Consider the following 27,095-nt stretch of genomic DNA (forward strand, 5'->3'; position numbering starts at 1 on the left):
ACCGATGTCAAATTACTGTAATTATTCTTTTTTTTATTTTTTTACTTTTAATTAGATTTTTATCTTGATGTCACAAATGTGTCATTTGACTGGGTAAAATCTAGCAGTACTACTTGTTTCTCTGAGAGTGAGCGGAATATATAGCGTTTTTCAACAAAACATGATTATTTGTCTCTCTGAAATGAAACCATCAAGTGTTAGATTTTAAACAAATACATTGTCTGTCATTGAACAACCCCATGCAACGATGCATTGTTGTTACATTGTCTAGATAGAAGGAACCTGCAAGCAAGCATTTCGTCATATACAGTGCGTATTCCATACATACGACTAATGGCTTTCCTAAGTTCTTTAAACAATAAAAGCTACAATAGATATAGCGTTTTGGATTGAAACCCTTCATGCTCTATGTATTATCTATCCTGATTGCCTAGTCACTTTTACCCTGACCAACATGTGACTGGAGGTTGGTGACACATTAATTGGGGAGAACAGGGTTGTGGTAATGACTGGAGCGGAATCAGTGGAATGGTATCAAATATATCAAACACATGGTGTCCAGGTGTTTGATGCCATTCCATTCGCTCCATTCTGGCCATTATCAGCAACTTTCGGAATATGTACATAATACCTCAATTACCTCGTACCCCTGCACATTGACTCAGTACTCAATACTCCTTGTATGTAGTCCCGTTATTGTTATTTTATTGTGCTACTATTTCCTTTGACATTTTTTGCTAATTTCTGTACTTTTTTAACTCCGCGTTGTTGGGAAAGGGCTGGTAAAGTAAACATTTCACATTAAAGTCTACACTTGTTGAATTTGGCGCATGTGACAAACATTTCATTTATTCATTTGATTTGACATAGCTTTTAGTTTGCCATGTAGCATTAGCATTTAAACAAAGAGTTCCGCTGGCAATCGATCATTCAGTACTGTCACACCAAAGAGCGACACCTGCAAAGGCAATAGTCATCGCAAAGATTGATAGTTGAAACTAGGATTTGTCATTTCATTTAGTTTAGTGCCAAAGAATGAGCAAGCTAGTGAGAAGTGCAGAGAGAAGATGAGGTCGGTTGAGGAGGATAACATTTCAAAACAAAGGAGGGTAGAGAAAAGAGTGCTTTTCTCCCTTAAGGGACTTAATCCCTCATTCACTCTCACTGTTCCAAAGGGAGGCTTGTGTGTGCTCGTGTTTTTGGCAAGTACCCCTGTTTTCATTCCATCTTCTTTTTGGCAGGCATATTTTCTCTTTATTAAGCTCTCATGGTTTTCATAATAGATATTGTTTTCTTGTTGAACTTTACTTCTGTTTGGGAAGAGCCGAGAGCCGAGATTCACTAATGATAGGTCTGATATGATGATGATGATGATGATATGTATCCAACACACCAAAGCAAAACCAAAGCAAGTCAGGACACGACACTACTTTTCTTTTCTCTTCCTATTGGTGGTGCATGATGGCCTAAGACGCTTTGGTCTCCACAATAATTCATACACAATTCACACATATCTATTATAGGCCTACATGCAGGCACACATAGGGTATACCCATACAAACAGTAGACACACCCACCCATTGTAAAACACACACAGACATTTACTCTTATATATGGCTTTATTACAGTATAACATACTGCCCTTAGGCACAACACTTGAATTCCATTCTTAGATTTCCTGAAAGGCCAAGTCCATCTCTGTCTTGACCTGCCAAAACTCACCCTCACACCCTCTCCTCTGTGTGTGTCATTGGGCTAGAGAATCCCAGACTCCAGAGCATAGCTCTGACTGACTGCAATTACAGGATCACCACAACAGACAGAAACCACACATAGATTTATGAGCATGACTTAATCTTTTTCTCTTTATTTTGCTCTTACCTCCCATATCTCTTACTCTATTTCCTTCTTTCGTTCCACATCTTACTGTCTTTCTCTCTCTTTTGACCTCATTTTTGCTTCCTTTCTACACTTATTATCTCTGTGTCACTCAGGCTTTTATTATTTCCCTTTCTTTTTCTATTGCGCTCTCTTTTTATGAGCATTTCCCTCCCCTTACTGTATGTAGCCCTGGAGGTAAATACTTCTACCCGCGAGGCTTGTCAGACCGTTACGATATATATACATTGTGATATACAGTACATACATTACAACACTCCTCCTTTTGTTTTCTCTATACTATAGATCTGATTCCTTCATACATTGAGAAATACATGAGTGTGTGTGTGTGTGTGTGTGTGTGTGTGTGTGTGTGTAATGTACATTTATGTTTATACCATTGCATTGTTGAATAGTTGTTTCGGATTGTCTTGAAGGGCAATCGAGAGCATACATTATTTCATTGATAATGCCAGAGAAACCCGTGTTTGGAGGATATCTTGGCAAGGTGTAGTTAGGGCGTTATATTTGCAAGGTCGAATTCAATGGCTATAGTTCATTCTTCCATGTTCTATGTTTGAGCTGCTTCTCAAATCAAATCAAATGTATTTATAAAGCCCTTCTTACATCAGCTGATATCTCAAAGTGCTGTACAGATCCCCAGCCTAAAACCCCAAACAGCAGCAATGCAGGTGTAGAAGCACGGTGGCTAGGAAAAACTCCCTAGAAAGGCCAGAACCTAGGAAGAAATCTAGAGAGGAACCAGGCTATGAGGGGTGGCAGTTCTCTTCTGGCTGTACCGGGTGGAGATTATAACAGAACATGACTAAAATGTTCAAATGTTCATAGATGACCAGCAGTGTCAAATAATAATAATCACAGTGGTTGTCGAGGTTGGCAACAGGTCAGCACCTCAGGAGTAAATGTCAGTTGGCTTTTCATAGCCGATCATTTCAGAGTATCTCTACCGCTCCTGCTGTCTCTAGAGAGTTGAAATCAGCAGGTCTGGGACAGGTAGCACGTCCGGTGAACAGGTCAGGGTTCCATAGCCACAGGCAGAACAGTTGAAACTGGAGCAGCAGCTTGGCCAGGTGGACTGGGGACAGCAAGGAGTCATCAGGCCAGGTAGTCCTGAGGCATGGTCCTAGGGCTCAGGTCCTCCGAGAGAGAGAAAGAAAGAAAGAATAAGAGAGAGAATTAGAGAGAGCATACTTAAATTCACACAGGACACCAGATAAGACAGGAGAAATACTCCAGATATAACAGACTGACTCTAGCCCCCCGACACATAAACTACTGCAGCATAAATACTTCTGAAAGTAAAAGTCAAATTGAAAACATTATTGTCATTGTTAAATTAGATTTTCATAATGGCAAGCTAGGCCTGATGGCTTGTTTAGTTACCACAGCAATGACTGTAGCTATCTTGTAAAATTGCTCCTTACTTCAGTGGATGTTGAACAAATTTCAACCAGCAAATGAGCGCATTGCTAGTGACAAATGTGTTAAATTATAGCCATGGTATGAAAGGGATAATCAACTAGGGCCTCTATGCGTTCTCTAGAAAAGAATGCAACTCTGTGGAAGGTCAATTCCACTCCGCTAGCACATCATGGAACACACCTTCCACGCCTACGTCGTTCATTATTTTCCATGGAATGCATAGGCCCTCGTTGACTATCCCTTACGTAATGCGTGAATGCTTTTTGTATGGTGAAGTTGTATGAGATATGTGCTGTATCGTTGTGATTCATTCATGCATACACTAGTTTGAATATTTCTATAAACCTATGTCATGCTGTCAGAGAGCCATGAATACATGTGTTTAGGTGTGTGAAAGAGAGATTTACAACTCGAAATGGAGCGAGTCAGCGAGAGAAAGTGGAGGAGAGATTGATAGACAGATAAAGTGCGAGGCCACATACAACCGTGTTGGGACAGGTTGATGAGTCAGAGCTCACTCACACATTCACTCACGGTCAGTAAATGATGTCACTTTTACTATAAGAGGTCCTACAGGCCGTAAAGAGTCAGGAACGTGGCATACATCACTGGCCCTGTTGTACTGTTTCTATCATATGTCTACAATGCACTTGAAATGCAGTTTGGTTTGATTGAATATGTCTGGATTTCAAATTCAATCAATCAATCAATCAATCAATCAATCAATCAATCAATCAATCAACCTAAGGAACGAGTCAGGAGTCGCACAACACACCTTCTATGAGATATTACCCATGAAGCCCTGCGCATATCTGGCCAACATTGCTATGAGACAAGGTTTGCAGGCAGTTTCTCACACACATTCACGAAAATTCAAGAGGCAGAGCTAAAAATTCCTCTCCCTGAAAGTAGGTGTACAACATTACTGTATGTTGAAAATAAAGTGTACCGTTTCCAATTGCCATAGGAGTACAGTATACTGGAAATCACATCACTGGCATCAACTTGTCTGTCATTAAAATCATCCACTGGGTGTTGTGCCAGTTGGCATAATTGAAGCGAGTAAGTGATTATACTACTGGAAGAGGTTGTAATATACGTAATTCATTCATGTGCAAGACTGTACTCCCCGGAGTGTGAACTTGGCTACGCTGTAGACATGTAGAAACTATAATATATGCATATGCCCAAAGCAAATCCTTCTGTGCCGCCCTTCACAAGCTTATTTTACTCACCCTAAGGCTCTACATCAGTAAACTCATAGTATAACAGTTTGTGTCAGAGACTAGGGCAGTTTTGTATAGTGACTGAAAATAACAAGAACATGCACATAGGCTTTACATGTGGTTTGGGTCAATCAAATGAGCCAATCTGCTGCAGGTACGATGAACACTGGATATGTGTGTCTGTGTGTGTGTATGCATATGGGTGTGTGTTGTGGCTGTACAGTAGGCTTGCCTTTTCCGATAGGCTATTTTTATTTACGTTTTGTAGACACATAAACATGTCTGCCATACATATTGAAGACAAACGGTAGTGACACGACAGTAAATTATCTCCAAGTAACCACATTTTAGTGCATTTCTCCTCATTCACTTTCTCTGAGCTCTGTAAGATAGTGCACTTGTCTTCTCTTGAAGAGACCTCTCGTAACATGCAATTAATCCCAAAGGTTAAAATACTCACCCTCCTTGTATACCCCCCCCCCCCACACCTTCCTCTCTCAACCCTTTCGCCAGAAGCAGGGTGTGTCAGGGCTGATCTCCTCTCAATCCTTTTCGACCAGTCTGACAGGACAGGCCACTCCTGCCAGCCACAGCCTCAAGGGAACCAAGGGAGAGGAAGGAGGAGGGAAAGGGAGAGAAGTGCAGGTAAAAGTGGGTATGTTCCAGGTGAATGCTCCTCCCCTTGGCTCTAGAGTAGGATAAAACCGCTGTGGTGCCAGACAGATCGTCACTTGAGGGACTTGACTCTCCTTTTGAAGCCTCCTTGTCTTCTGTCCTACTTCTGTCGCTCTCTACCCCTCTCAATTTTTCGAGAATTCCAGGCTTGTAAAGAAGAGTCAACACTCCCCTAAAGTTTCAACGATGAGCTTCAGCAGGACAAGCTACACCAGCGGCGGCAGCGGCATGGGCGGCGGCATGGGCGGCGGCATGGGCGGCGGCACCACCAGCATTCGCAGGAGCTTCACCAGCCAGTCTATGATTGCCCCCGGCTCCACCAGGATGAGCAGCGGATCCGTCCGTCGTTCCGGCGCCGGATTCGGCGGTGGCATGGGCATGGGCGGGGGCAGCGGCGGTGGCTTCAGCTACAGCAGCAGCAGCAGCGCAGGTGGCTACGGTGGCGGTCTCGGTGCTGGATTCGGTGGTGGTATGGGTGGCGGATACCCCATCACAGCTGTCACAACCAACCAGAGCCTGCTGGCCCCCCTGAACCTGGAGATCGACCCCAACATCCAGGTGGTCCGCACCCACGAGAAGGAGCAGATCAAGACCCTCAACAACCGCTTCGCGTCCTTCATCGATAAGGTCAGTTCCTGTTAACTCTATATGACTCCAGCTCGCCTGCACTTCAAACACTGAGCATTCACATCGACATCGATTGCATGCTATTTTACTATATATTCTGTAATGAGCCAGATAAGTACCAGTACACATTTCCATTGACTTTCTCATGCACTGAATTTATTCTTAAAGAAAGTGAGCTTAAAGCCTGTATTAAAGCAGAATGATATTATACTGCTTTGCTTCTGTAGAGCTATACTATTTGCGGGCTTCCATGTCAAACTCTAACCAAATAGATATTTGACATTGACTACAGGGACACTGTGCAATGATCAGAATCAATGGAGTAAACCAAAAAAGGCAACAAATACAAGCCTTTGTTCTCACCTCACATATTAGCATCCTAATATAACACGAGTTCCTGGCTGTATATAGCTAAGAAAAGACGATCTCAATATGCAGGAATGTTTATTTTTCTGTTGACTAAGACCTTATGTCACAACTCCCCCTGTGAGCTCAATAATCTCCAGTGCTGAATTCGGGATTCTCTTATAATCTGTGCAAAAGCTGTTTCTGACTGCCCCTGTGTTTAACTTACACAGACGTTATTAAAGGTCTCTACCCAGGAGTTGATAGCCCGTCCTGTGACTGTAGCGGTCTCTTTGCTATCTAAACAAGGGTGGAGACCCGTCTCTTAACCCATGACTCACCCGATCTCATACTTGTGGGGTGTGGTCGTGTGGACCTTTCTACAGAGTGCCCACAGTCCAAAGTCTATGCCTGTCCCCGTTGTCATGGGAGATGAGCATGTCGAGTGCAGTTGCAGTACAGTAAATCGACTTCCCCTTTTGTCTTTTCCAATGAAAGATGAACTCCATGTTTCCACCAGTCTCTAGGTATTTCCACCTGCACACACCCCTTATATGCCTTGCTTGAGGTAGAGAATAAAATACACCCCCTTAATTGGCAGAGAGTCAACTCTCACAAGCAAGGCAAAGAACAATGTAAACACCTCTGTAAAGCCTTCAAAGCTGCTTTTGTCTTCTGTGGTTTATCTGCCACACCTAGTTTTTTTTATGGCTGGAATGAATGAGTGGCCTTCACAGTGAAACAGAGCGAAAAGGAGATGACTCATAACTATGAGAGATAGGTAAAACATTTTAAAGCCATACATACACACACTGTGAGTCTGTCCTAGGCAGAGAAAGTTTGGATATGCTTTGGCATGCCGATAAACTCTCTTTTACTTGCCTATCTTTTGTTCTGAGAGTGAACAATGAGAGCTACACATCTCAGGGCAGTTTATCGATGGGATCAGGTTTTGTCTTGCCTCCCAGGATGTAGGCTTCTCAGCCTGGGTGTATACATGTAGATTGCCATATGTCGTCATCGGTTAAATTAACAAGGTCTTGGACACTGACCGGCTGTTCAAGCCCAACCCTGTGATGCTATTTACACAGCTATGCAGGTACTGGTGTGGCTTTTATTGCAAGTCTGCTACAAGGTTGACTTCAGCTAAGTTATGTTTTTGCTACACCATTGGAGCCCAATTCGTTCTACTCCCTTTTAAAAATTGACAGAACTGATTCATTATTTTCATCACCAAGTCTACTCAGGCTGACAATTGAATTTGAATTTAGAGGCTATAAAGCCTTATTCATGGACCATCCATCACCCATCCTCATTCATTAATGAACACGCATCCATTTATTCACTCACTCACTGACCATGTCCCTTTTTGTCCCTGCAGGTGCGTTTCCTGGAGCAGCAGAACAAGATGCTGGAGACCAAGTGGAGCCTCCTGCAGGACCAGACCACCACCCGCTCCAACATCGACGCCATGTTTGAGGCCTACATCTCCAACCTGCGCAGACAGCTTGATGGTCTGGGCAACGAGAAGATGAAGCTGGAGGGGGAGCTGAAGAACATGCAGGGCCTGGTTGAGGACTTCAAGAACAAGTAGGTGTCGATATGTCGGCGGTGCTTCAAAAGTAGCCGTATTAGTACAAGCAATAACTTGTGTTTAACCTCAGTGTAAGAAGCCACCCAGAGTGATGACTTTGCATGAAATATTGCCCTTTGCTTTGTCATCAGGTATGAAGATGAAATCAACAAACGTGCCTCAGTGGAGAACGAGTTTGTCCTGCTGAAGAAGGTATGCAGGATATAACATGATGTCTTGTCATAACTCATATCAGAGTTAGAACCCATATCAACCATTCCATTAACTTCTCTCTCTCTCTCTCTCTCTCTCTCTCTCTCTCTCACTCTCTCACACACACTCTCGCTCTCTCTAGGACGTTGATGGTGCCTACATGAACAAGGTGGAGCTGGAGGCCAAGGTTGACGCTCTTCAGGATGAGATCAACTTCCTCAGGGCCGTCTACGAGGCGGTATGAACCATTCATTAACATTTTCAACATTCATTAACTTTTTCACATTTACCATGCAACATGTCTTCCATATCTGAATCTTGGAGAGCTTCAACACTACATGATGGTCAGTGAATCAGATGTTGGCTCTATCCTCTCTTGGTTCTTCAGGAGCTGCATGAGCTGCAGGGCCAGATCAAGGACACCTCTGTTGTGGTGGAGATGGACAACAGCCGTAACCTGGACATGGACTCCATCGTGGCTGAAGTGCGCGCCCAGTACGAGGACATCGCCAACCGCAGCAGAGCTGAGGCCGAGACCTGGTACAAGCAGAAGGTAAGCAGAGTTTGAACATGAACATGAGTTTACCAGGACAATTTTGGTCTAAATAAGCTAAATTGCTGTGAGCGCTTCCGCAATCTTCGTCTCCCTCATTTAAAATTTCTTACACTTCCTCCTCACTTTTCTCAGTATGAGGAGATGCAGAGCTCTGCTGGACAGTATGGTGAGGACCTCCGCTCAACCAAGGCTGAGATTGCTGAGATAAACCGCATGATTTCTCGTCTCCAGAATGAGATTGAGTCTGTCAAGGGACAGGTGAGGGTGCCAGCTAATTTCAGAACCTCTTTTATGAGGATTGTCCATAAATAGCTGATGTCCAAGCTAGATGGTTCATAGCACTAGCGTATTACCATTAGCTGCTAATCCATGCTTCTACAGTGGATACAGGCTAATGCTAATGAGCATTGCTAATAGCCGAGGTTAATGCTAATGCACCATTCTCTTTTACCACAGCGGGCCAACCTTGAAGCTCAGATCGCTGAGGCAGAGGAGCGCGGTGAGATGGCGGTGAAGGACGCCAAGCTCCGCATCAAGGACCTGGAGGATGCCCTCCAGAGAGCCAAGCAGGACATGGCCCGCCAGGTGCGTGAGTACCAGGAGCTGATGAACGTCAAGCTGGCCCTGGACATTGAAATTGCCACCTACAGGAAGCTGCTGGAAGGAGAGGAAAGCAGGTGAGTTAAAGCTGGATAGTTGAGACATTAGCCTCTTAGCTTAGCATGTTATGAATGACAGTTAGCATATTTGATCAACTTTCCATCCAAACTTCAATGACATTGGACTTATCTATTTACAGAATATCCTCCGGTGGTGCGTCTGCAACAATCCATGTGCAGCAGACCTCTGGCGGAAGTAAGTACCATTTGATTTCATTTCTAACTGTGTCCCCTAGTTCAGATCATTTTACGTTATGCTGAGGAATACACATGGACTTTGCCATGCATCATTGAAACCGAAATATCCTCTAGCTTTACAGCCGATTAAACTGATCCCACTCTATCTCTCTGTACCCAGACTACTCCGCCGGAAGCTCAGGTGGATTTGGCTATGGCGGCGGCAGCGGAAGCTACGGCGGCGGCAGCTTTGGCGGCAGCAGCAGCTTTGGCGGCAGCAGCAGCTTTGGTGGCGGCAGCAGCTTTGGCAGCGGCGGAGGTGCCACCATCACTAAGTCTGTGACATCCACCAGCTCCAGCAGACGTTTCTAGAGACCTTCCACTCTGTACCAATCCACGGTGGTATGCAGTACTCTTAGACACAGCAATATCCCTGTTGAGTTAAAAGTGATGGGGGAATGTCTAGCGAACCTGATGATTTGCAATGAGATTGATGACATGTATTTACGTTTCTTTTTCAATCCCTCCCACGACAGAGAAATAAGAATAGGGACATTGAATTATACTGCCTTGACAGTGATTCGCTGGAAAACAATGAATGTATCAACGTGTTCATCCAGGATCAATAGCTGTTCTCCCCTCATTCACATGTACTCTTCACCATGTTTAACAAGGCCTACATTCCTATCTTTCTGCACTGACGAATAAGGAATAGGAAGAAGAAAAAAAATGAGTAAACTCTTGAGGAAAAAGTTTAAACCAGCTATAAAGAAAGCTTGCTCGGGATCCTCCTTGTATCTTTGTCAGCTTGTATGTTGCATCTAAATGCATCAGTGGTTGTTGGGCATATTGTTCTAGCGTCACACTCATAGGCGGCAGTGCCATGGACATAATCAATCAACTATGGACACTTGCTGATTTGGCAGCTGAACGGAGAAAACACTCCCACCCTTGTGGGAATACCCTCATATTTCTTTAAGGTGATTTATGAATGATATGAAAGTGATTATGTCATGTGTTCCCGTAATCGAAAATAGGCCTCGTTACGAACACGTGACCTGTCTCTTTCATAGTGTACTGAAATAGCCATACAGAAGAGCCTGTAGTCAATCTTCACTCGCATAACTCTAAAGGAAATACATTGTTGTCAGAGGTTTACATTTTAGAGAGGTTTCCTGTAAATAGTTTTCTTCTGTGCTTGGTTTAGCTTTTGATGACCATTGGAATGAAACGATGTTGCGACCAGATTTATTTGTCAAAGTTTTCTCAACAACCTACATAATTTGTGTCAATTGACGTTTTAACATAAAAAAAACAAAACAAATTAAATGAATCTGAGATCTATAATCACTGCCTGCTGTCTCTTACATTTATTTTTGTTGTCTTTTTTCTGAATTGTGTGTGCTTCACATACATCTCTGGCACCATCTAGCACATCCTTTGATCAAATGAAACTACAAGGTTGAGCACTTTTGGAATTTCAGAGTATTCAACCACATTAAACTGATAACTGATTATTTGTATGAATAAAGTACTGATCATTTGCCGAATACAACAAGCTCTCAAAAACCCAGTTAGTTACCGGTCATTGTCTTACGAAGGGACACATCAAACACATAATTAAAGGCAACATCCAAAGTTTAGACCCACTGTTTTATCTCACGTTCATTTCCTATACAACAATTGAGTTTGATCAAACTATTTATGACTTCCTGTCCTCCTCAAGACAAGTCTTTTATTAGATTGCATTACAGAAGCATAATCACTGTAGTAGTGGTTCCTCATGTTACTAGAACAAAAAAAATACCATGATTTTCACAACATTTAATCCATAGAAGGACCTGTTGAAGGAAAGATCGTTGACATATATTTGACACGAAAGATCACTGGGAAATAATTCATTGAAGTTAGAATATTCTATGACACTTTGGCCTAACCCAGGCCTCCTTTGAGACTCCGTGTTTCATCTGTAGGTGCTATAAAGCAATTGTTGGTGTGAAGCTTCTCCCCTTGCTCTGTAATATGAGTAGTATTTTGATTTCAATAACACATTTCTAACATAAATGTATAAATATAGAAAAATGTAAACGTGCATATTGAAAATATCACATTTTTGATTGAGCTAAGTATTCTATTTATTGTTGAACATAATATGCTCTACAGACATATCGACATTCAAGAGTGGGATCTCTGCTACTTTTAAAGTTATGATCCAATTTGTAAGCATCACCAACACAGTGAATGTGAAAATGTATAAAAAAATGGTCGCCCTCTGTGTTGGTGCTTTGCAGGATGTGCAAGGAGGGCTGTGATTGGCTACATTGCCTACCGAGCCAATTTCTCTGTATAAAATGGGCCATAACGTTACAACTAGCAGAGAACCCACTTTAGGACATTAATACTTTCGTGGAGTAATTTTAGTGAAAATCCCCAAAATCATGGTCTTTTTTTGTTTTAGTTTCGTGAGGAAACACCTAAAGGGCAAATGACAAATGTCACCCTACTCCTCACTGGGCACAGACGTAAATTAAGCGTTTATTCCACGTTGGTTCAACATAATTTCACTGAAATGACATGGAAACAACATTGATTCAACCAGTGTGTGCCCAGTGGGCTGTGCACAACTTCTTCACCAGAGCCACATGACTGGTAGAAAGTAGGACACTACCTTATATATAAGGTTGAGGGTGACGTTTCAGACAGGCCCATACGTTTTATTTAATTGTAAATACACAAAACATTTACTGCATAGGGATTATATGGAGATTTTCGGGCGGGGCTTCCTGCATGTTTCTAGACACTCTCTCCATTCCTGCTGAGGCCTCTGCTTCAGCTGTGGACACCGCTTGAGAAGTGACAGCATTTGTTGTCTCCCCCTTTTGGACACGATAGACACACATATACACTAATATGGCTACTCCAGATACGGTTGTGAGGAGAGCCGTGATGATGAGTCCAACATTTGGTTTGTACCATTCTGTTGAAAGTGAACGGAGAACACAAGAGTTACTGTGAAATCTGAGCATTGGGTATGGAGTGTAAGATAATTCAGACAATCGCTATGCACGCAGATTGCACTGTACCAATCGGTTACAGTACAGAGTAGGGGAGAGGCGGACATACTGTGAATACCTATACAAGAGATGGAGTTGCTTTTAGTTAAGCGAGAAAACATAGGTACTCACTGCTCACGAAGATCCTCACTGAGGACACAGTCTGTTCAGACCCTCTAATTCTACAGACATACTCTCCTGATAAGACAGGCGCATGAAGCATGGTCCTCATCTCCTCTCCTGAGGCGATTTGCACGTTGTCGATTGTGTTAATGTACGAATCTATGGAGACCCTCATCAAGTCCATGGAAAGCTGAGTAAAATGACGAGAAGAAACATCACAAATTGAGTTGTTGTTGACGTTATACAGTACTTGCATACCACCAGTACTCTGCCCTACAAAGGCAAACATGCAGTAACTACACTTTTGGTCAAAATGTAGGTAAGACTGAAATCAGGCTTTATAGTATGTGTTTTATCGTGTGACAAAGTGTCCTGGTTCAATTACGTTCAGTTTCAGAGAACATGGAGTGTGAAATATGCAGTAACTGCAAAATCCAAGTAAAAACCAAGGCAAACAGCAGTAACAGAAGTTACTGCACTTTGGCTTTGTTCAATTATGTTTTGACAGCATTTACCAATTCTGCCATACACAGGCAAAGTGCAGTAACTATGCAAACAGTGAAACTGAGAAAAATGGCTACAACGTTTATTTGCTGTCCAGCCAATATGGTGTAGATAAGTAATAATGCACTTTTGTATTATCTTATTATAAAGGGATTTTTTATGCATAGAAATCATGACAACTGATTTGACCTATGACCCCTATGTCAAATAAATGACCATACAAAGTCAAACAGAAAAACAACAAGAAAGTTGGATACACACATTTAGATTGTAGATATTGCACAAAGTCAAATATATGTTTGAGGTATAATTATTCTACGTGATGAAAATAGTCCTTACCTTTTGACAAAAAAAATGGTTATGAGGGTTACTACAATACAACATTCAAAACATGAAAAGATAACTACATAAAACCATTAAATACAGTTGGAATGTACACTGAACAAACATATAAATGCAACATGTAAAGTGTTGGTCCCATTGTTTCATGAGCTGAAATAAAATATCCCCGAAATGTGCATAAATGTGTTACCATCCCTGTTAGTGAACATTTTTTATTTGCCAAGATACTCCATCCACCTGACAGGTGTGGCCCATCAAAAAGTTGATTAAACACCATGATCATTAAATAGGTGCACCTTGTGCTGGGACAATAAAATGACACTCTCTGATGTGCAGTCACACAACGCCACAGATGTATTCAAGTTGACGGAGCGTACAATTGGCATGCCAACTGCAGGAATTTCCACCAGAGCTGTAGTCAGAGAATGCAATGTTCTCTACCATAAGCTGCCTTATGTAATTTTATAGGATTTTGCAGTACGTCCAACCGGCCTCACAACCACAGAACACATGTATGGAGTTGTGTGGGCGAGCTGTTTGCTGATGTCAAAGTTGTGAACAGAGTGCCCCATGGTTGCGGTGGGGTTATGGTATGGGCAGGCATAAGCTACGGACAACAAACACAATTGCAGTTTATCGATAGCAATTTGAATGCACAGAGATACCGTGATGAGATCCTGAGGCCTATTTTCACCATCACCTCATGTTTCAGCATGGTAATGCACCTCCCCATGTCGCAAGGATCTGTACACAATTACTGGAAGCTGAAAATGTCCCAGATAATTCATGGCCTGCATACTCGCCAGACTTGTCACCCATTGAGCATGTTTGGAATGGTCTGGATCAACTTGTAAGACAGCTTGTTCCAGTTCCCGCCAATGTCCAGAAAACGTTGCACAACCATTGAAGATGAGTGGGACAACATTCCACAGGCCATAATCAACAGCCTGATCAACTCTATGAGAAGTAGATGTCGCGCCGCTTGAGACAAAAGGTGGTCACAACCAGATACTGACTGGTTACTGGTCACACCAGATACACTAGATACTGACACCCCTGCCAATTACTCAAGGTATTTGTGACCAACAGATGAATATCTGCATTCCCAGGCATGTGAAATCCATACATTAGGGCCTAATGAATTCATTTCAATTGACCGATTTCCTTATCTGAACTGAAACTCAGTAAAATCGTTGATATTGTTGAATGTTGTGTTTATATTTTTGTTCAGTAAAGTTAGACCTCTCAAATGGTTTCCATCAAACAGAAAAATACAGTTAGATTGTAGATACTGCACTTTGCCTTTGCATTACCCATATAGTTGTTTATCGGTGGGTCCTCTGCGGGACTAACATAGGCTAATGCGATTAGCTTGAGGTTGTAAGTAACAAGAAAATTTCATAGGACATAGACATATCTGATATTGGCAGAAAGTTTAAATTCTTGTTAATCTAACGGCACCGTCCAGTAGCTATTACAGTGAAAGAATAATTATTTTTTCTTTTTTACCTTTCTTTAACTAGTCAAGTCAGTTAAGAACAAATTCTTATTTTCAATGACGGCCTAGGAACAGTGAGTTAACTGCCTTGTGCACACATTGTATATAGACTGCCCATTTTTTTCTACTGTGTTATTGACTTGCTAATTGTTTACTCCATGTGTAACTCTGTGTTGTCTGTTCACACTGCTATGCTTTATCTTGGCCAGGTCGCAGTTGCAAATGAGAACTTGTTCTCAACTAGCCTACCTGGTTAAATAAAGGTGAAATAAAAAATAAAATAAAATTGTTCAGGTGGCAGAATGACAGATTTCTACCTTGTCAGCTCAGGGATTCAATCTTGCAACCTTTCGGTTACTAGTCCAACACTCTAACCACTAGGCTACCTGCCGCAATACCATGCTATTGTTTGAGGAGAGTGCACAATTTTGAACATGAAAAGTTATTAATAAACCAATTAGGCACATTTGGGCAGTCTTGATACTTTTTTTACAGGAATGCAATGGTTCATTGGATCAGTCTAAAACATTGCACATACAATGATGTCATCTAGTGGCCAAAATCTAAATTACAGCTGGACTGGAATAATACATGATTGCCTTTCTCTTGCATCCATCCAAAGATGGTACAAAAAAAAACATTTCTTTTTATGATCTTTTACCAGATCTATTGTGTTATATTCTCCTACATTCCTTTCACATTTCCACAAACTTCAAAGTGTTTCCTTTAAAATGGTACCAAGAATATGCATATCCTTAGTTACAGGCAGTTAGATTTGGGTATGTCATTTTAGGCAAAAATTGAAAAAAGGGTTTGATCCTGAAGAGGTTTTAAGGTCATAAATTAGCAGAGTGCAGTAATAGCATTTTATGGTTCAGAGGTCAGATCAGTGGGCATGGTTGATGTGCATAAGAATGACTTCAATAATAAGATGATACATCACTGCATTATCACTTATCTACCTACAACTTGTTTGGCTGGTTAGCAAAAAAAAAAACTTTAAAGCCATTTATCTCAGTTTCACTGTTAGCGTAGTTACTAGTATTATAGGGAGCTACAGTGTTACCTTTTCCGTACCAAACCAAGGGGCATTGAACATGCAGGACAATTCCAACGAGTGCTCATCACTGATGTCGACTCTCGATACCTTTCTGTAGCCTGTGACTGAGATCTTAGTAGTTGGCAGAGCATCTACAGGCAGAGGAAGAGGGTTAGAAAAAATAATCCAGACCAAAAAAAAAATCATCCATACAAAATATAAAAATGAAAAACTCTTAAAATACAAACTCTCAAAATACAAGTATCTGGTCAAAACAGTGTCACAAAACATTAGGTAACGCCTTTACAGAGTGTTACCCAATCCTGGGGACCCAAAGGGGTGAATTTATTTTTCATGACCAACATTAAAACACCTGATTCAATTTATCAAAAGCTTGATGAGCAGTTTTTAAGTTGAATCCGCTAAGTTAGTGGTGGGCTATAAACAAACATGTGCAGACCTTTGGATCTCCAGGACCAGGATTGGGAAAAACCCTGCACTGACGGCAATTTAACAACCAACAACCTGTTAAAGAGTTGTACAGAATTAACACCAACCAACATGAAGAATGCACTCTCTCCCACCTGAGCAAACCATTTTCACCCCCTTCCTTGAGTTACAAAGGGGCTGCACCGCATCAATCTGACACTCCCTGAGTCGTCCCTCGCTTCCTCTGCACAATATGGAACCGATGGAGAAGTCAACCTTATGGTTGTGGTCTTGCTTCGTCGAGACGGAAGATAGTGTCCCACAGCCCAGCTCTCGACAAACCACGATACCCATTGCCCGGTTCCAGCTTTCTATCTGTTGGCACACAGGGCCCCAGCTGCCTCTGACCTGAACCTCCAGTTGTCCCAGACACTTGGAGCCCTGATACTGGGGCACAAGACGGATAGGCGCCTCCTCTGCGAGAAGCGGGGTGGAGAGTCAGAGGACATATGACATATTCAACAAGTGACTTTTTAGTTAGTAATTTGAATCTGGTCATATACAGTATAACAAATAAAGAAGGAAGGTCACACATATGCTGAATACTCACATAAAACGTACTGGTAAACCAACGTTTCCGCACGCATTGACTTCTTGAAGAGGGCACTGAGTGCCGAAACGTTTGTTTACCCAGTAAATTGTTGTGAACATACAGTACATGACCGTGTGACTTTCCTTCGTCATTAAATTGCCGGGAGAATATACAGGTGTCGACTTTCTTTCATGTTTTTATAAAGTTTACTCTCCCTTAGTTCGCACCTCTAGAAACAGTTTTTGGTTGGGCGTCAGCTCATGCTTTTTACTGGACGCTGGTCAGTGCCTGCAGACTGCCAACACATTATATTACAGTACAACACAGCATTATTGCTGTAGGCCTATTGACTATTAACTCTTCCTGAGCTCATACACCAACCTGCAATAGCTGGGAGGGAACTGGAAGGAGGAGAGAGGTAAATATGCTGGTTGAAGTCCACAATCTCTAGTCTGCAGACAAACTCAAAGTTTTCTGTGCTGTCCACTAGCCACTTGGTCAGTGTGATGGAATCGTGGCTGTCAAGAAGGGCCGCTGACCCCGTAAACTTAAAGATCTCGTTTCCCACAGTAACAGGCAGCTGTCTGGAGTAAAGGGCCAGGGTTCTGTTGGGGAAGCGGGTGGTAGTTTGGCAGCTGATGGTGTAGTTTCCTCCAATGGGTATGAAGGCGGGCACCACCAAAATTGGCACTGGAAGAGAGGCTATTCGAGTGTCGAAGACAGATGGAAAGATATAAGAGAGTCAGAGAGATAGGACAGTGAATGTCATACATTTATTGATGGACAGTTCTCTTTAAGTCTTTCTCTCTTGGCTATTTCTTTCTTTGTAGATTTCAGTAATCATAATGACTCAGGGATCGATTCAAGCCTTATTGCGACGACTGGTAATGGCCACTTGATTGACAGCTGATCTCTCGTTAAACCATCAATACAATTCTACTCATTGGTCAACCATGTGCGGCGGCCGCTCAAAACTTCAGCTAATTTCATTTTTTGGCGCCTCGAGCGCCCGAGCCAACAGCGCCGCTCACGGGTGCGAGCTCCATGAACTGCGCCGCTTGCAAAACTACTTGCGTTTTGGCTGCCTGCCTTCCTACCCCCACTAAGTCTATGAGACCTTTGCAAGTTACCGCGGCCCACCTGTAAGCGCCTTTATCGGGGATCGAGGTATGACCCAAGTGCAGAATGTGTGAAGTAACAATGTTTATTGTAACCGCAGGGGCAGGCAAACGACAGGTCAAGGCAGGCGGGGGTCGATAATCTAGAGCAGAGGCACAAGACGGCAGGTACAAGACGACAGGCAGGCTCAGGGTCAGGTCAGGCAGAGGTCAGTAATCCAGAGGCGGAGCAAAGGTACAGGATGGCAGGAAGGCTCAGAGGCAGGCAGTGGTCAGGCGGGTGGGAAAAGGGTCAGGACTGGCAAATGTCGAAAACCAGGAGGACGAGAAAAGAGAGACTAGGGCCAACCAGGAGCTGAGACAAAATGCTGGTAGGCTTGAACAAACAAGATGAACTGGCAACAGACAGAAAACACATGTATAAATACACAGGGGATAATGGGGAAGATGGGCGACACCTAGAGGGGGGTGGAGACAAGCATAAAGACAGGTGAAACAGATCAGGTCGTGACAGCCTTAACATGGATGTCTTTTTATCTTTCATCAGAGACACTGGATATATTGTCGAGAAGCTTGTGTCTCTGCCCTGACAATAGGGTTTGTTGTCCACAGAGTGGAACGGCGGGCTGTCAAGCCCTCACCTATTCCTCTCTTTGCATTGGTGGATACTTCTCGTTATTTTAATAATTTTTTGAATACTCAAAGGATGTTGCCGCCTGTATTCAATGGAGAGTGAGATGCTTTGCTAGCCTCATGAATATGCATAGACCGCCTCAAACGCCGATATAAAGTGCTTTTTCTCAAAGTTCCCGGGATGTCACGTGCATCACACTCACCGACCAGTTTATGACGCACATCACCCCGTTCACGATAATGGATCTCTCCTACAGAAAGTGAGACACGTGGCTGCGGCTTGCTATATAAAGCAGGCTGAAAAGCGTCAAGGCATTCAGTTACAGTTAGAAAGGGCAAAACAAGTGACCTAAGGTTCTTTGAGCAAGAATGGTGCAAGCTAACGGGCGGGCAACAAAAAGACAAATAATGGTGCAGTGCAACAGTGGCGTGCATAATGGCATCTCGGAACACACAACTTCTCCATCTTTGACGCTAATGGGCTATTGCAGTAGACGACCACACCGAGTTCCACAACTATCAGCTATAAAAAAAGAAGGGGCTCCAGTGGGCACATGATCACCAACACTGGACATTTGAGGAGTGGAAAGAGTTCAGTTTACTTGAGTGGCCTGCGCAGTCCCCAGACCTCAACCCAATAGAGCCTCTTTGAGATGAGACGGAATGGGATGTTTGTAGCATGAATGTGCTGCAGTCCAATCTGCAGCAACTGCGTGATGCCATTATGTTAGCATGGAACAACATCCCCGTGGAACATTTCCAGGCTGTTCTGGAGGCAAAGGGGGGTCCGACCCAGTACCAAATGGTTGTACCTAATAAACTGTCCGGTGAGTGCATATCAGTACACTCGTAAGAACCTAAGCATTACAAAACTTCTACGAGATCAAATAAGGCTCACATATCAAAACAGCAATACATTTTCGTCTTGACTAAATTCGACATTCTCTCATTGTCCCCCATACAAAAACTCCTCACTAGCTTAATAATGAGCGATCTGCTTAACATGTACAGCTTTTGGGCAGCGTAAACTCTCTTGCTTCACCTCTTCCTCTGTCTTTTAGTCCTGATTGCAACCAACATTTTTCAAGACGATTTTGCCCTCTGCTAAGTATTGTCATTGGACTATTTTAATCTTTATATTTGAGCGGATTTAGGGCGACTTCAATGATGGCAGTCTTCGACTAAGGTATGTAGCGAATGACAGAGCAGCGGAAGAATAATGTGAGTCCTCAGGCTAGGTTATTTTAGCTCGGAAAGTAATCTCCGTTAGTAGCGTGATAGAAATCCAGCGGTAATTTGTAGGTGAGCATTAAATTCTGTGTCTTTGTTGCAATGCTGCCATAATAATTATCTGTAAGGCCTGTAAGGTTTTACTGATTCCATTTTAACCCCTTTTACTCCCCAATTTCGATCTTGTCTCATCGCTGCAACTCCCCAACGGGCTCGGGAGGCGAAGGTCGAGTCATGCGTCCTCCGAAACATAACACGCCAAACCGCGCCTCTTTCATACCCGCCCCGCTTAACACGGAAGCCAGCTGCACTAATGTGTTGGAGGAAACACCATTCAACTGACGACCGCGAGGCTCGCAAACAAATAATGCACAACTAATCCTGAAACTAAAATACTGTAGCAACCTTAGTTCAACACCTAGCGTTTGTCTCTTGGGGAGACTAAAAGAGGCATAGTTCAACCACAATCTGAGAGGAAGTTGTGTATCTCTTTACTGGAAGTTTATTTCCATTTTTTTTTAAGTGAAGAGGGGCACCCGTTAAACATTGCATTTGTATGCCCTCATGATGATCTGTAATAAGAGAGTTAGACATTATGACACACTTACAGATGGTAAGGTTGGCTGGATTGCTTTTCCCCGACACGTCTCCAGTATTGCTGGCATTGTACCAGCATACGTAGATCCCCTCATTGGCTGCAATGGCTTTCGTGGTGAACCTGACATCATCTCTGTTTTGTATAGTGAGGGAATGTATTGCAGAGAGGGATTGGTTGTCCCAGCTAAAAGAGACAGTTATTGGCAATCTAACGTTTGTCGGAAGTGTGCAGATTAGCTCCACGTCTGAGAAGAGTTGGATGTTGCTGCCAAAACGGGGGCGGTAGAAAGAGAGCGAGGGGGCTGGAAGAGGGCCTGTGGAAGAGTGAGAAAAGTGTGCAATCACTACAAAGGTACAGCAACACACACACCACAGGAGGCTGCTGATGGGAGGGTAGGTAGCTCATAATAATGGCTAGAATGCAGTGAATGCAACGGTATCAAACACATGGAAACCTTGTGTTTGTCGTGTTCGATTCCATTTATTCTGTTCCAGCCATTACTAAGATCCCATCCTCCCCAATTAAAGTCCAAAGAACCGCCTATCACACACACACACACACACCTTGTTTTTCAATACATCATATTGCCTGTGGTTTACACAGTGCCATGCAAAAGTACTCGGTTGCAGGATTTTCACATTTCATAGTGTTAGATGGATCCAGCCTTGCAAAACTTTTATGAAACCAGGAAAACACCCCTTTACACTGATGCTTGCTACATAGGTGACCACACTACAGCTCTCCAGTTAATCACAACTCATGACTTGTGAAGAGGATGTTGCTTTACAGAAGGATATTCTGATACAATGCAAAGTATACAACATTATTAAGGGAAACTGTTACAAGCTGTTTTCCTGTGTTATAGTTGCAGCCGGGGGTGTAATCATTACTCCAAACAGTTGCAATTCATTTTGCAACTAAAACTAGCGTTTCTACAACCCCAGTTGTTTATTTTTTTAATGTTTGGTATTTCCATCATTATCTACTAGGTTTGCTGCAAATTCAAAATCCTAGGAAATGTTATTTAATTGACACAAGCTGTCTCCAATCAATATTATTTATAATATTATTATCATTGCATTGTTGGAAAGAGGTCTCGAGGTTAAACATTTCAATATACTGTTTTACACTTGCGTTTATGGCGAAAAGACAGTTGTGCGAACTTAACTGAATGTGTCTCCTATAGACACCAATAGATGGGATTCGTTGAAAATGAAGCGCGCGTGTCGATAGCGCCGGAAGCTGTGCATTGTTATGATTCTGAATGGTCAGATAGATGGCAAACATTGACAAGAAGCTGCCATGTGGGGAATCGTACGTCACTCGTTTCATCTTGTTCATGATACCATGACTTGTTTTGACTTATTTCATGTCAATGCTAATATGGCTATAATTCACTAGCTAGCTAACCAACAACTGTAACAATGTATTTGAGAGTGCTCATTGTGCAATAGGTGCCCACCCGTTGGTTTTGTTGCTACACAACCAACCAGTCTATGCAATTACAGTTGGGTCTGGTCTACTTAGTATATGGACTTTTATTCAACCAGAAACAAAACAGAAAAAAAGCTGAGTGTGGTGTCTCGCTTCTTCTTCCGTCTCTGATTAAGATTCATAGAACTACGCCTCCCCTGGCTTAAGGCGTGGGGATACATAGGTTCGGTTTGCTCCTAGCAGACCTCTGCTCGGCAAAGCGAACATCTGTGCTCGCATACTCCCTAAAGACCTTCACTTGAAAACGAGAAAAACGTGTAAATATTACTATTTGTCCCTCTTGAGCCACAACACTTCCTCAAACTAGTCAGAATTAAATCAAGAAATCGGTCATTCATTTGGCATCTAACTAAGATGTTTGGTGGAGAATTTCTAAAGTGAAAACATTGACATGAAAATTAGTCGTCTCTCGTTGAATACAAAAAAAAACTTAATTTTAGAATCCCGCCCATAGTTTCCACTCCTACTGTTGACCAATCACCAACAGAGGGGAGTAAAACTTTGGCTATAGAAATTCAACTTGCCTCAAGAAAGCCGAGAAAATCCAGCCGAAGACCAAAACCCACAAAAACGTCACAAAAACATGTCATAATATATATGTCATAATATATGCGAACTATTTCGACTGGGAAGTATATGGCAAGCTTTAGGCGATTCCCCCACCAAACACTCACACACAACCAGACAATGATTTATTGGAGACCGCTTGTGTCAGGTAAATAACATTTTATACATGCAGCGAGCCTAGTGAATAATGCTTGTAAAAAAATGAACCCATAAAAATCAACCAAAACAACTGGCCCTACTTATAGTGCGCTGTATGTCTGCTGTCTGATTACTGTATCAGCTACATTATGAACATAATGACATGTTCTTCAGTGATACTCTACTAACGATACATAACGTATAATACTGTACATAATGCGCCTTGTTCTCTCTCACACCGGGAACATGGATTCATTTACATACAAACTATGTATGGAGAGAAACAACCAGTTTTAACAAGCACATTTGGAAATACGCAAGAGAGAGCATGCTTACCCTGAGTCCAAACCACCCTGGCTGACTGCCCAAGCCACAAGATGGTGAGCACTGGGTGAGAAGGAGAGGAAAGGGACATTTTGGTGTTGTGTAACTGGTTCAACTTCCCACCCCACAACTTACTGATAGTGAATATTCTTTAACCATACACTTGACTGTAACATATATTCTGACCACACCGATCTGTTGAATAGAAAAACAAATGATAAATAGAGAGGTCCAAAAAGGATTTGGACCGTGATACATTTGTTGTTTTGGCTCTGTACTCAAGCACTTTGGATTTGAAATGATACAAAATGCAGACTGTCAGCTTTAATTTGATGGTATCCCAAAAAAAAAAAAAAACAACTATTTGGACAATTCACTTAAATATGTCTATTAAAGTAGTCAAAAGTTTACTACTTGGTCCCCCTATTCCTAGCTCACAATGACTACATCAAGCTAGTGACTCTACAAACTTACAGAGGCACAAAGATCATACCCCAAGACATTACCAATAACAAGGAATGATAGCATTGTTTGGGGATGTACGATATTTATGCCTTCAAGTTTCTCACTCATCATTATTCACGATTTAATTCAGGATTATCTGTAATCATAGTAGCAGCCACGTTATTGTAGATGTGTTCAGAAACATATCCTATTCTTATTTACAATAAAAGTTATTACAAAATTACACAATACAATATTTACCATTAATTTCTGTTGGGCACAAAATAATCAGAAACACAGCCAAAACAAGTTTGTAGAAATCTTAGGAAGTCTCAAGGTTTTGCTCACCCGAGGTAGCATATCTCATGTCAAACTGTAGACCACACTATTTACCAAGAGTTTTCATCTATAACCTTCATAGCTGTCTATTTACCACCACAAACCAAATTCTTTGGTTCCCTAAAATGAGGGGGCATGTAGAAAAATACCCGTAATTTCGAAACGGTTCAAATTAAAGTCTGCACAAAGCCAAAACAACAACACTTGTCACTGTCCAAATACTTTTAGACTTCACTGTATATAAAACAGGTCATTATTTAAAGATATTAAAAATAAAAATGCTTTGTAAATAAAGTGCCAACAAAGTTAGTTTGTGCTGTTTATGTTCATGCTGTAAGACAGTACATGTACAATGTATGTATACATTTACATTTAAGTCATTTAGCAGACGCTCTTATCCAGAGCGACTTACAAATTGGTGCATTCACCTTATGACATCCAGTGGAACAGTCACTTTACAATAGTGCATCTAAATCTTAAAGGGGGGGTGAGAAGGATTACTTATCCTATCCTAGGTATACTGTAGGATAAATAAGTATTTGTAAATATGAATGCACTGAAAGCTGTCATTTTTATATTCAATCAAACCCTTTACATATGAATGAAAGTTTACAAAATTATAAATGTTAACATTTAAACAGTCCTCAGCATTGTGGTTAATTGTTTAAAAAAGAAATGTCCATCCATAAAAATGTCCATATTGAACAAATACTCTTTAGATGTATTTCCATACATAAAAATGTACCTGTTACGCTGAGCATCGCCATGGTGAATGAAACTGCCGAGAATAACTGGTCAATAAATTCCAGAAAATGTATTTGAGCAATAGCAAATGGGGAAGATCTGAACTTCCCACACAAACTGTCAGTACTTTACATAATACTAGAAACGTCGTTATTCACAGAGTTCGAGCTGTTGGAGGAATCGAATACCAGATTAATTCAGCACATATTGAATTATGAAGCCAGTGTAACATTTTTACACTTGTTTATCCCGTCATTGATCATTGTAACCAGAATGGTTTCGGATATTGTTATATTAGTTTGACTTTCTTGTCAAGAAATATTCACATCTGATGATGGGATTTAACAAAATGTTGGCACAATTGTATATTTTGAAAAACGTTTTTTTCATGGATATGATGATTTTTACAAATTGATCATTCAATTTACAACACAATAACCCCTGGATAAGGCTTCTTCACTCTGTTAGAAATGAGGCAATGTGGATTATGCCATTGCTCATTGTTTTCCACCAGAGGGCAGTGTTGTTCTGCTTTTCTTTGAGAGCTTCACCCTCTGCTTTGATATGATATCACAACAACTCACATTCGGACTAAAATACCACAACTTGCATCTGGCCTACGAAGTACTTGTGCAACACTAATAAGTAAGGAATCAAAAAAAGCAATGCACTGAACTGTCTGAACAAAACAATACCCTCATTGCAATTTGTAACACAGTTGAGATGTAGACTGTAAAATTCTTTGTTTTTGTAATGCAACATTAGTGTGGATTAAAGTAGCCACAACTGTGGTCCTATAAATCTTCTCATCCTAGCCAGGAGTGAAAATATAAAACAGATATAGCAATATCTGGCTCGCTATACAGTTCCAGTCAAAAGTTCGGACACACCTACTCATTCAAGGGTTTTTCTTTATTTTTTAAAAATATTTTCTACATTGTAGAATAATAGTGAAGACATAAACTATGAAATAACACATATGGAATCACGTATTAAACAAATTAAAATATATTTTATATTTGAGATTCTTCAAAGTAGCCACCGTTTGCCTTGACAGCTTTGCACACGCTTGGCATTCTCTCAACCAGCTTAATGAGGTAGTCACCTGGAATGCATTTCAATTAACAGGTGTTCCTTGTTAAAAATGACTTCCTGGAATTTGTTTCCTTCTTAATGCGTTTGAGCCAATCAGTTGTGTTGTGTCAAGGTAGGGATGGTATACAGAAGATAGCCTTATTTGATAAAATACCAAGTAACCTTTCACCTGGAATGCTTTTCCAACAGTCTTGAAGGAATTCCCTTGAGAGAATGCTCAGGAACATATATCCATGTGCCATCTCTTCATAGGTTTTTAGGAGCATATACCCACATGGGTGAATGAAAGATAAACTTAGGTCCACACTCTGGTAGGTTGCAGTAATGCTGTAAAGTTGGTTGCCAACGACCATATGAAGTCAAAAGAAGAAAAATAAGCCTTAAGGAAGGAGAAGAAATGACGAGAAACGAATTCGGTTTACAATTTTATATGTGGATTAATTGCCAGAGTTGAGGACCTTGTGCATTTCAGGAAAAATAACAACCCAATGTTTACATACCAGGACAACTTAGCTAGTAACAGCAAGCTAGCGAGATAAATTGCCATACATTTTTTATCCCTTTTTGATCTGTCCCCAAATTAATATAATTGGTTCAGAGTTTGTTTTGATATTTCAACCTGCGCGTCCTGATCGCTTCTGTTGTGGGCGAACAAAATCAACGTGCGCGCGTTCGGTTTGGTCAGCATGTAAGGAATTGTTGAGACCAAGAGAGATGAGGGTTCTCTGAGGAAATTCAAAGGCATATTTCACAGATTTAGGTCTCTTTTTTTTAGACAATAAAGGGCTGTGTGTATGAAAGTTGAATTTGGTTAGTTAAGTGATGTTATTTTGATATAGTGTCTTTCTCAAACCCAAGAACACAAGCCAGAGTGGACCGACCACATTCCATAAAAACACAATATGCAGTTGAATATCCCAAACTATTAAAGACAACAAAGAAAGCCAGAACAGAAAAGACATGATTATTCTGATGGAACCACAAGACAACAAATGGGCACGGGGAGAAGATACTATTTATTCCTAGAGTAGGCCTACCTGCCTTCCATGCATTCGAGGGAACTATCCCAGTGGGCACAAACTGGTTGAATCAATGTTGTTTCAATGTAATTTTACAACGTATTGTGATGTGGATTTTGGATTTGAAAAAAGTCATCAACCAGTACTGTTTTCATCTCATTCCAACCAGCGTTGTAAACATTGCAATTAGGGTACAACTTCAACTTAAATAGATTGGCTTCAGGTTGTTACATCAATTGAATTTCAATGTAATCATCAGAACTTTGTATACGTTGAAATTGCATTGAATATTCCACATAGAAACGTAATACATCTTTATCATCCTATATTCACTATATTTTATTTTATTTTATTTTTATTTCACCTTTATTTAACCAGGTAGGCTAGTTGAGAACAAGTT

General features: G+C 41.5%; 2 protein-coding genes across 3 annotated transcripts; one reads left to right on the forward strand and one right to left on the reverse strand.

Moving 5' to 3' along the window:
• Positions 1-5,267: 5,267 nt before the first annotated feature.
• On the forward strand, positions 5,268-10,719 carry LOC118388991 (intermediate filament protein ON3-like). Its single transcript, XM_035778640.2, has 9 exons — positions 5,268-5,849; positions 7,576-7,784; positions 7,920-7,980; positions 8,123-8,218; positions 8,369-8,533; positions 8,669-8,794; positions 8,993-9,213; positions 9,336-9,391; positions 9,554-10,719. The coding sequence occupies exons 1-9, from the start codon at positions 5,409-5,411 to the stop codon at positions 9,742-9,744; spliced, it is 1,566 nt and encodes a 521-aa protein (XP_035634533.1). The 5' UTR covers positions 5,268-5,408; the 3' UTR covers positions 9,745-10,719.
• On the reverse strand, positions 9,882-24,620 carry si:dkey-195m11.11 (uncharacterized). Of its 2 annotated transcripts, XM_035778642.2 has the most exons (8): positions 24,583-24,620; positions 23,067-23,117; positions 20,542-20,844; positions 17,334-17,654; positions 16,516-16,836; positions 15,959-16,083; positions 12,558-12,738; positions 9,882-12,349 (listed from the first exon to the last, which is right to left on the reverse strand). In XM_035778642.2, exons 1-8 carry the CDS (start codon positions 24,602-24,604, stop codon positions 12,114-12,116), a joined length of 1,560 nt encoding a protein of 519 aa, XP_035634535.1. In that variant the 5' UTR covers positions 24,605-24,620; the 3' UTR covers positions 9,882-12,113. The 2 variants fall into 2 exon arrangements, with proteins under 2 accessions (XP_035634535.1, XP_035634534.1); XM_035778641.2 differs by lacking the exon at positions 24,583-24,620 and having other exon boundaries at positions 23,067-23,370.
• Positions 24,621-27,095: the final 2,475 nt, after the last annotated feature.

The sequence above is a fragment of the Oncorhynchus keta genome, chromosome 10 (genome assembly GCF_023373465.1).
Source record: "Oncorhynchus keta strain PuntledgeMale-10-30-2019 chromosome 10, Oket_V2, whole genome shotgun sequence".
Lineage (NCBI taxonomy): Eukaryota > Metazoa > Chordata > Actinopteri > Salmoniformes > Salmonidae > Oncorhynchus > Oncorhynchus keta.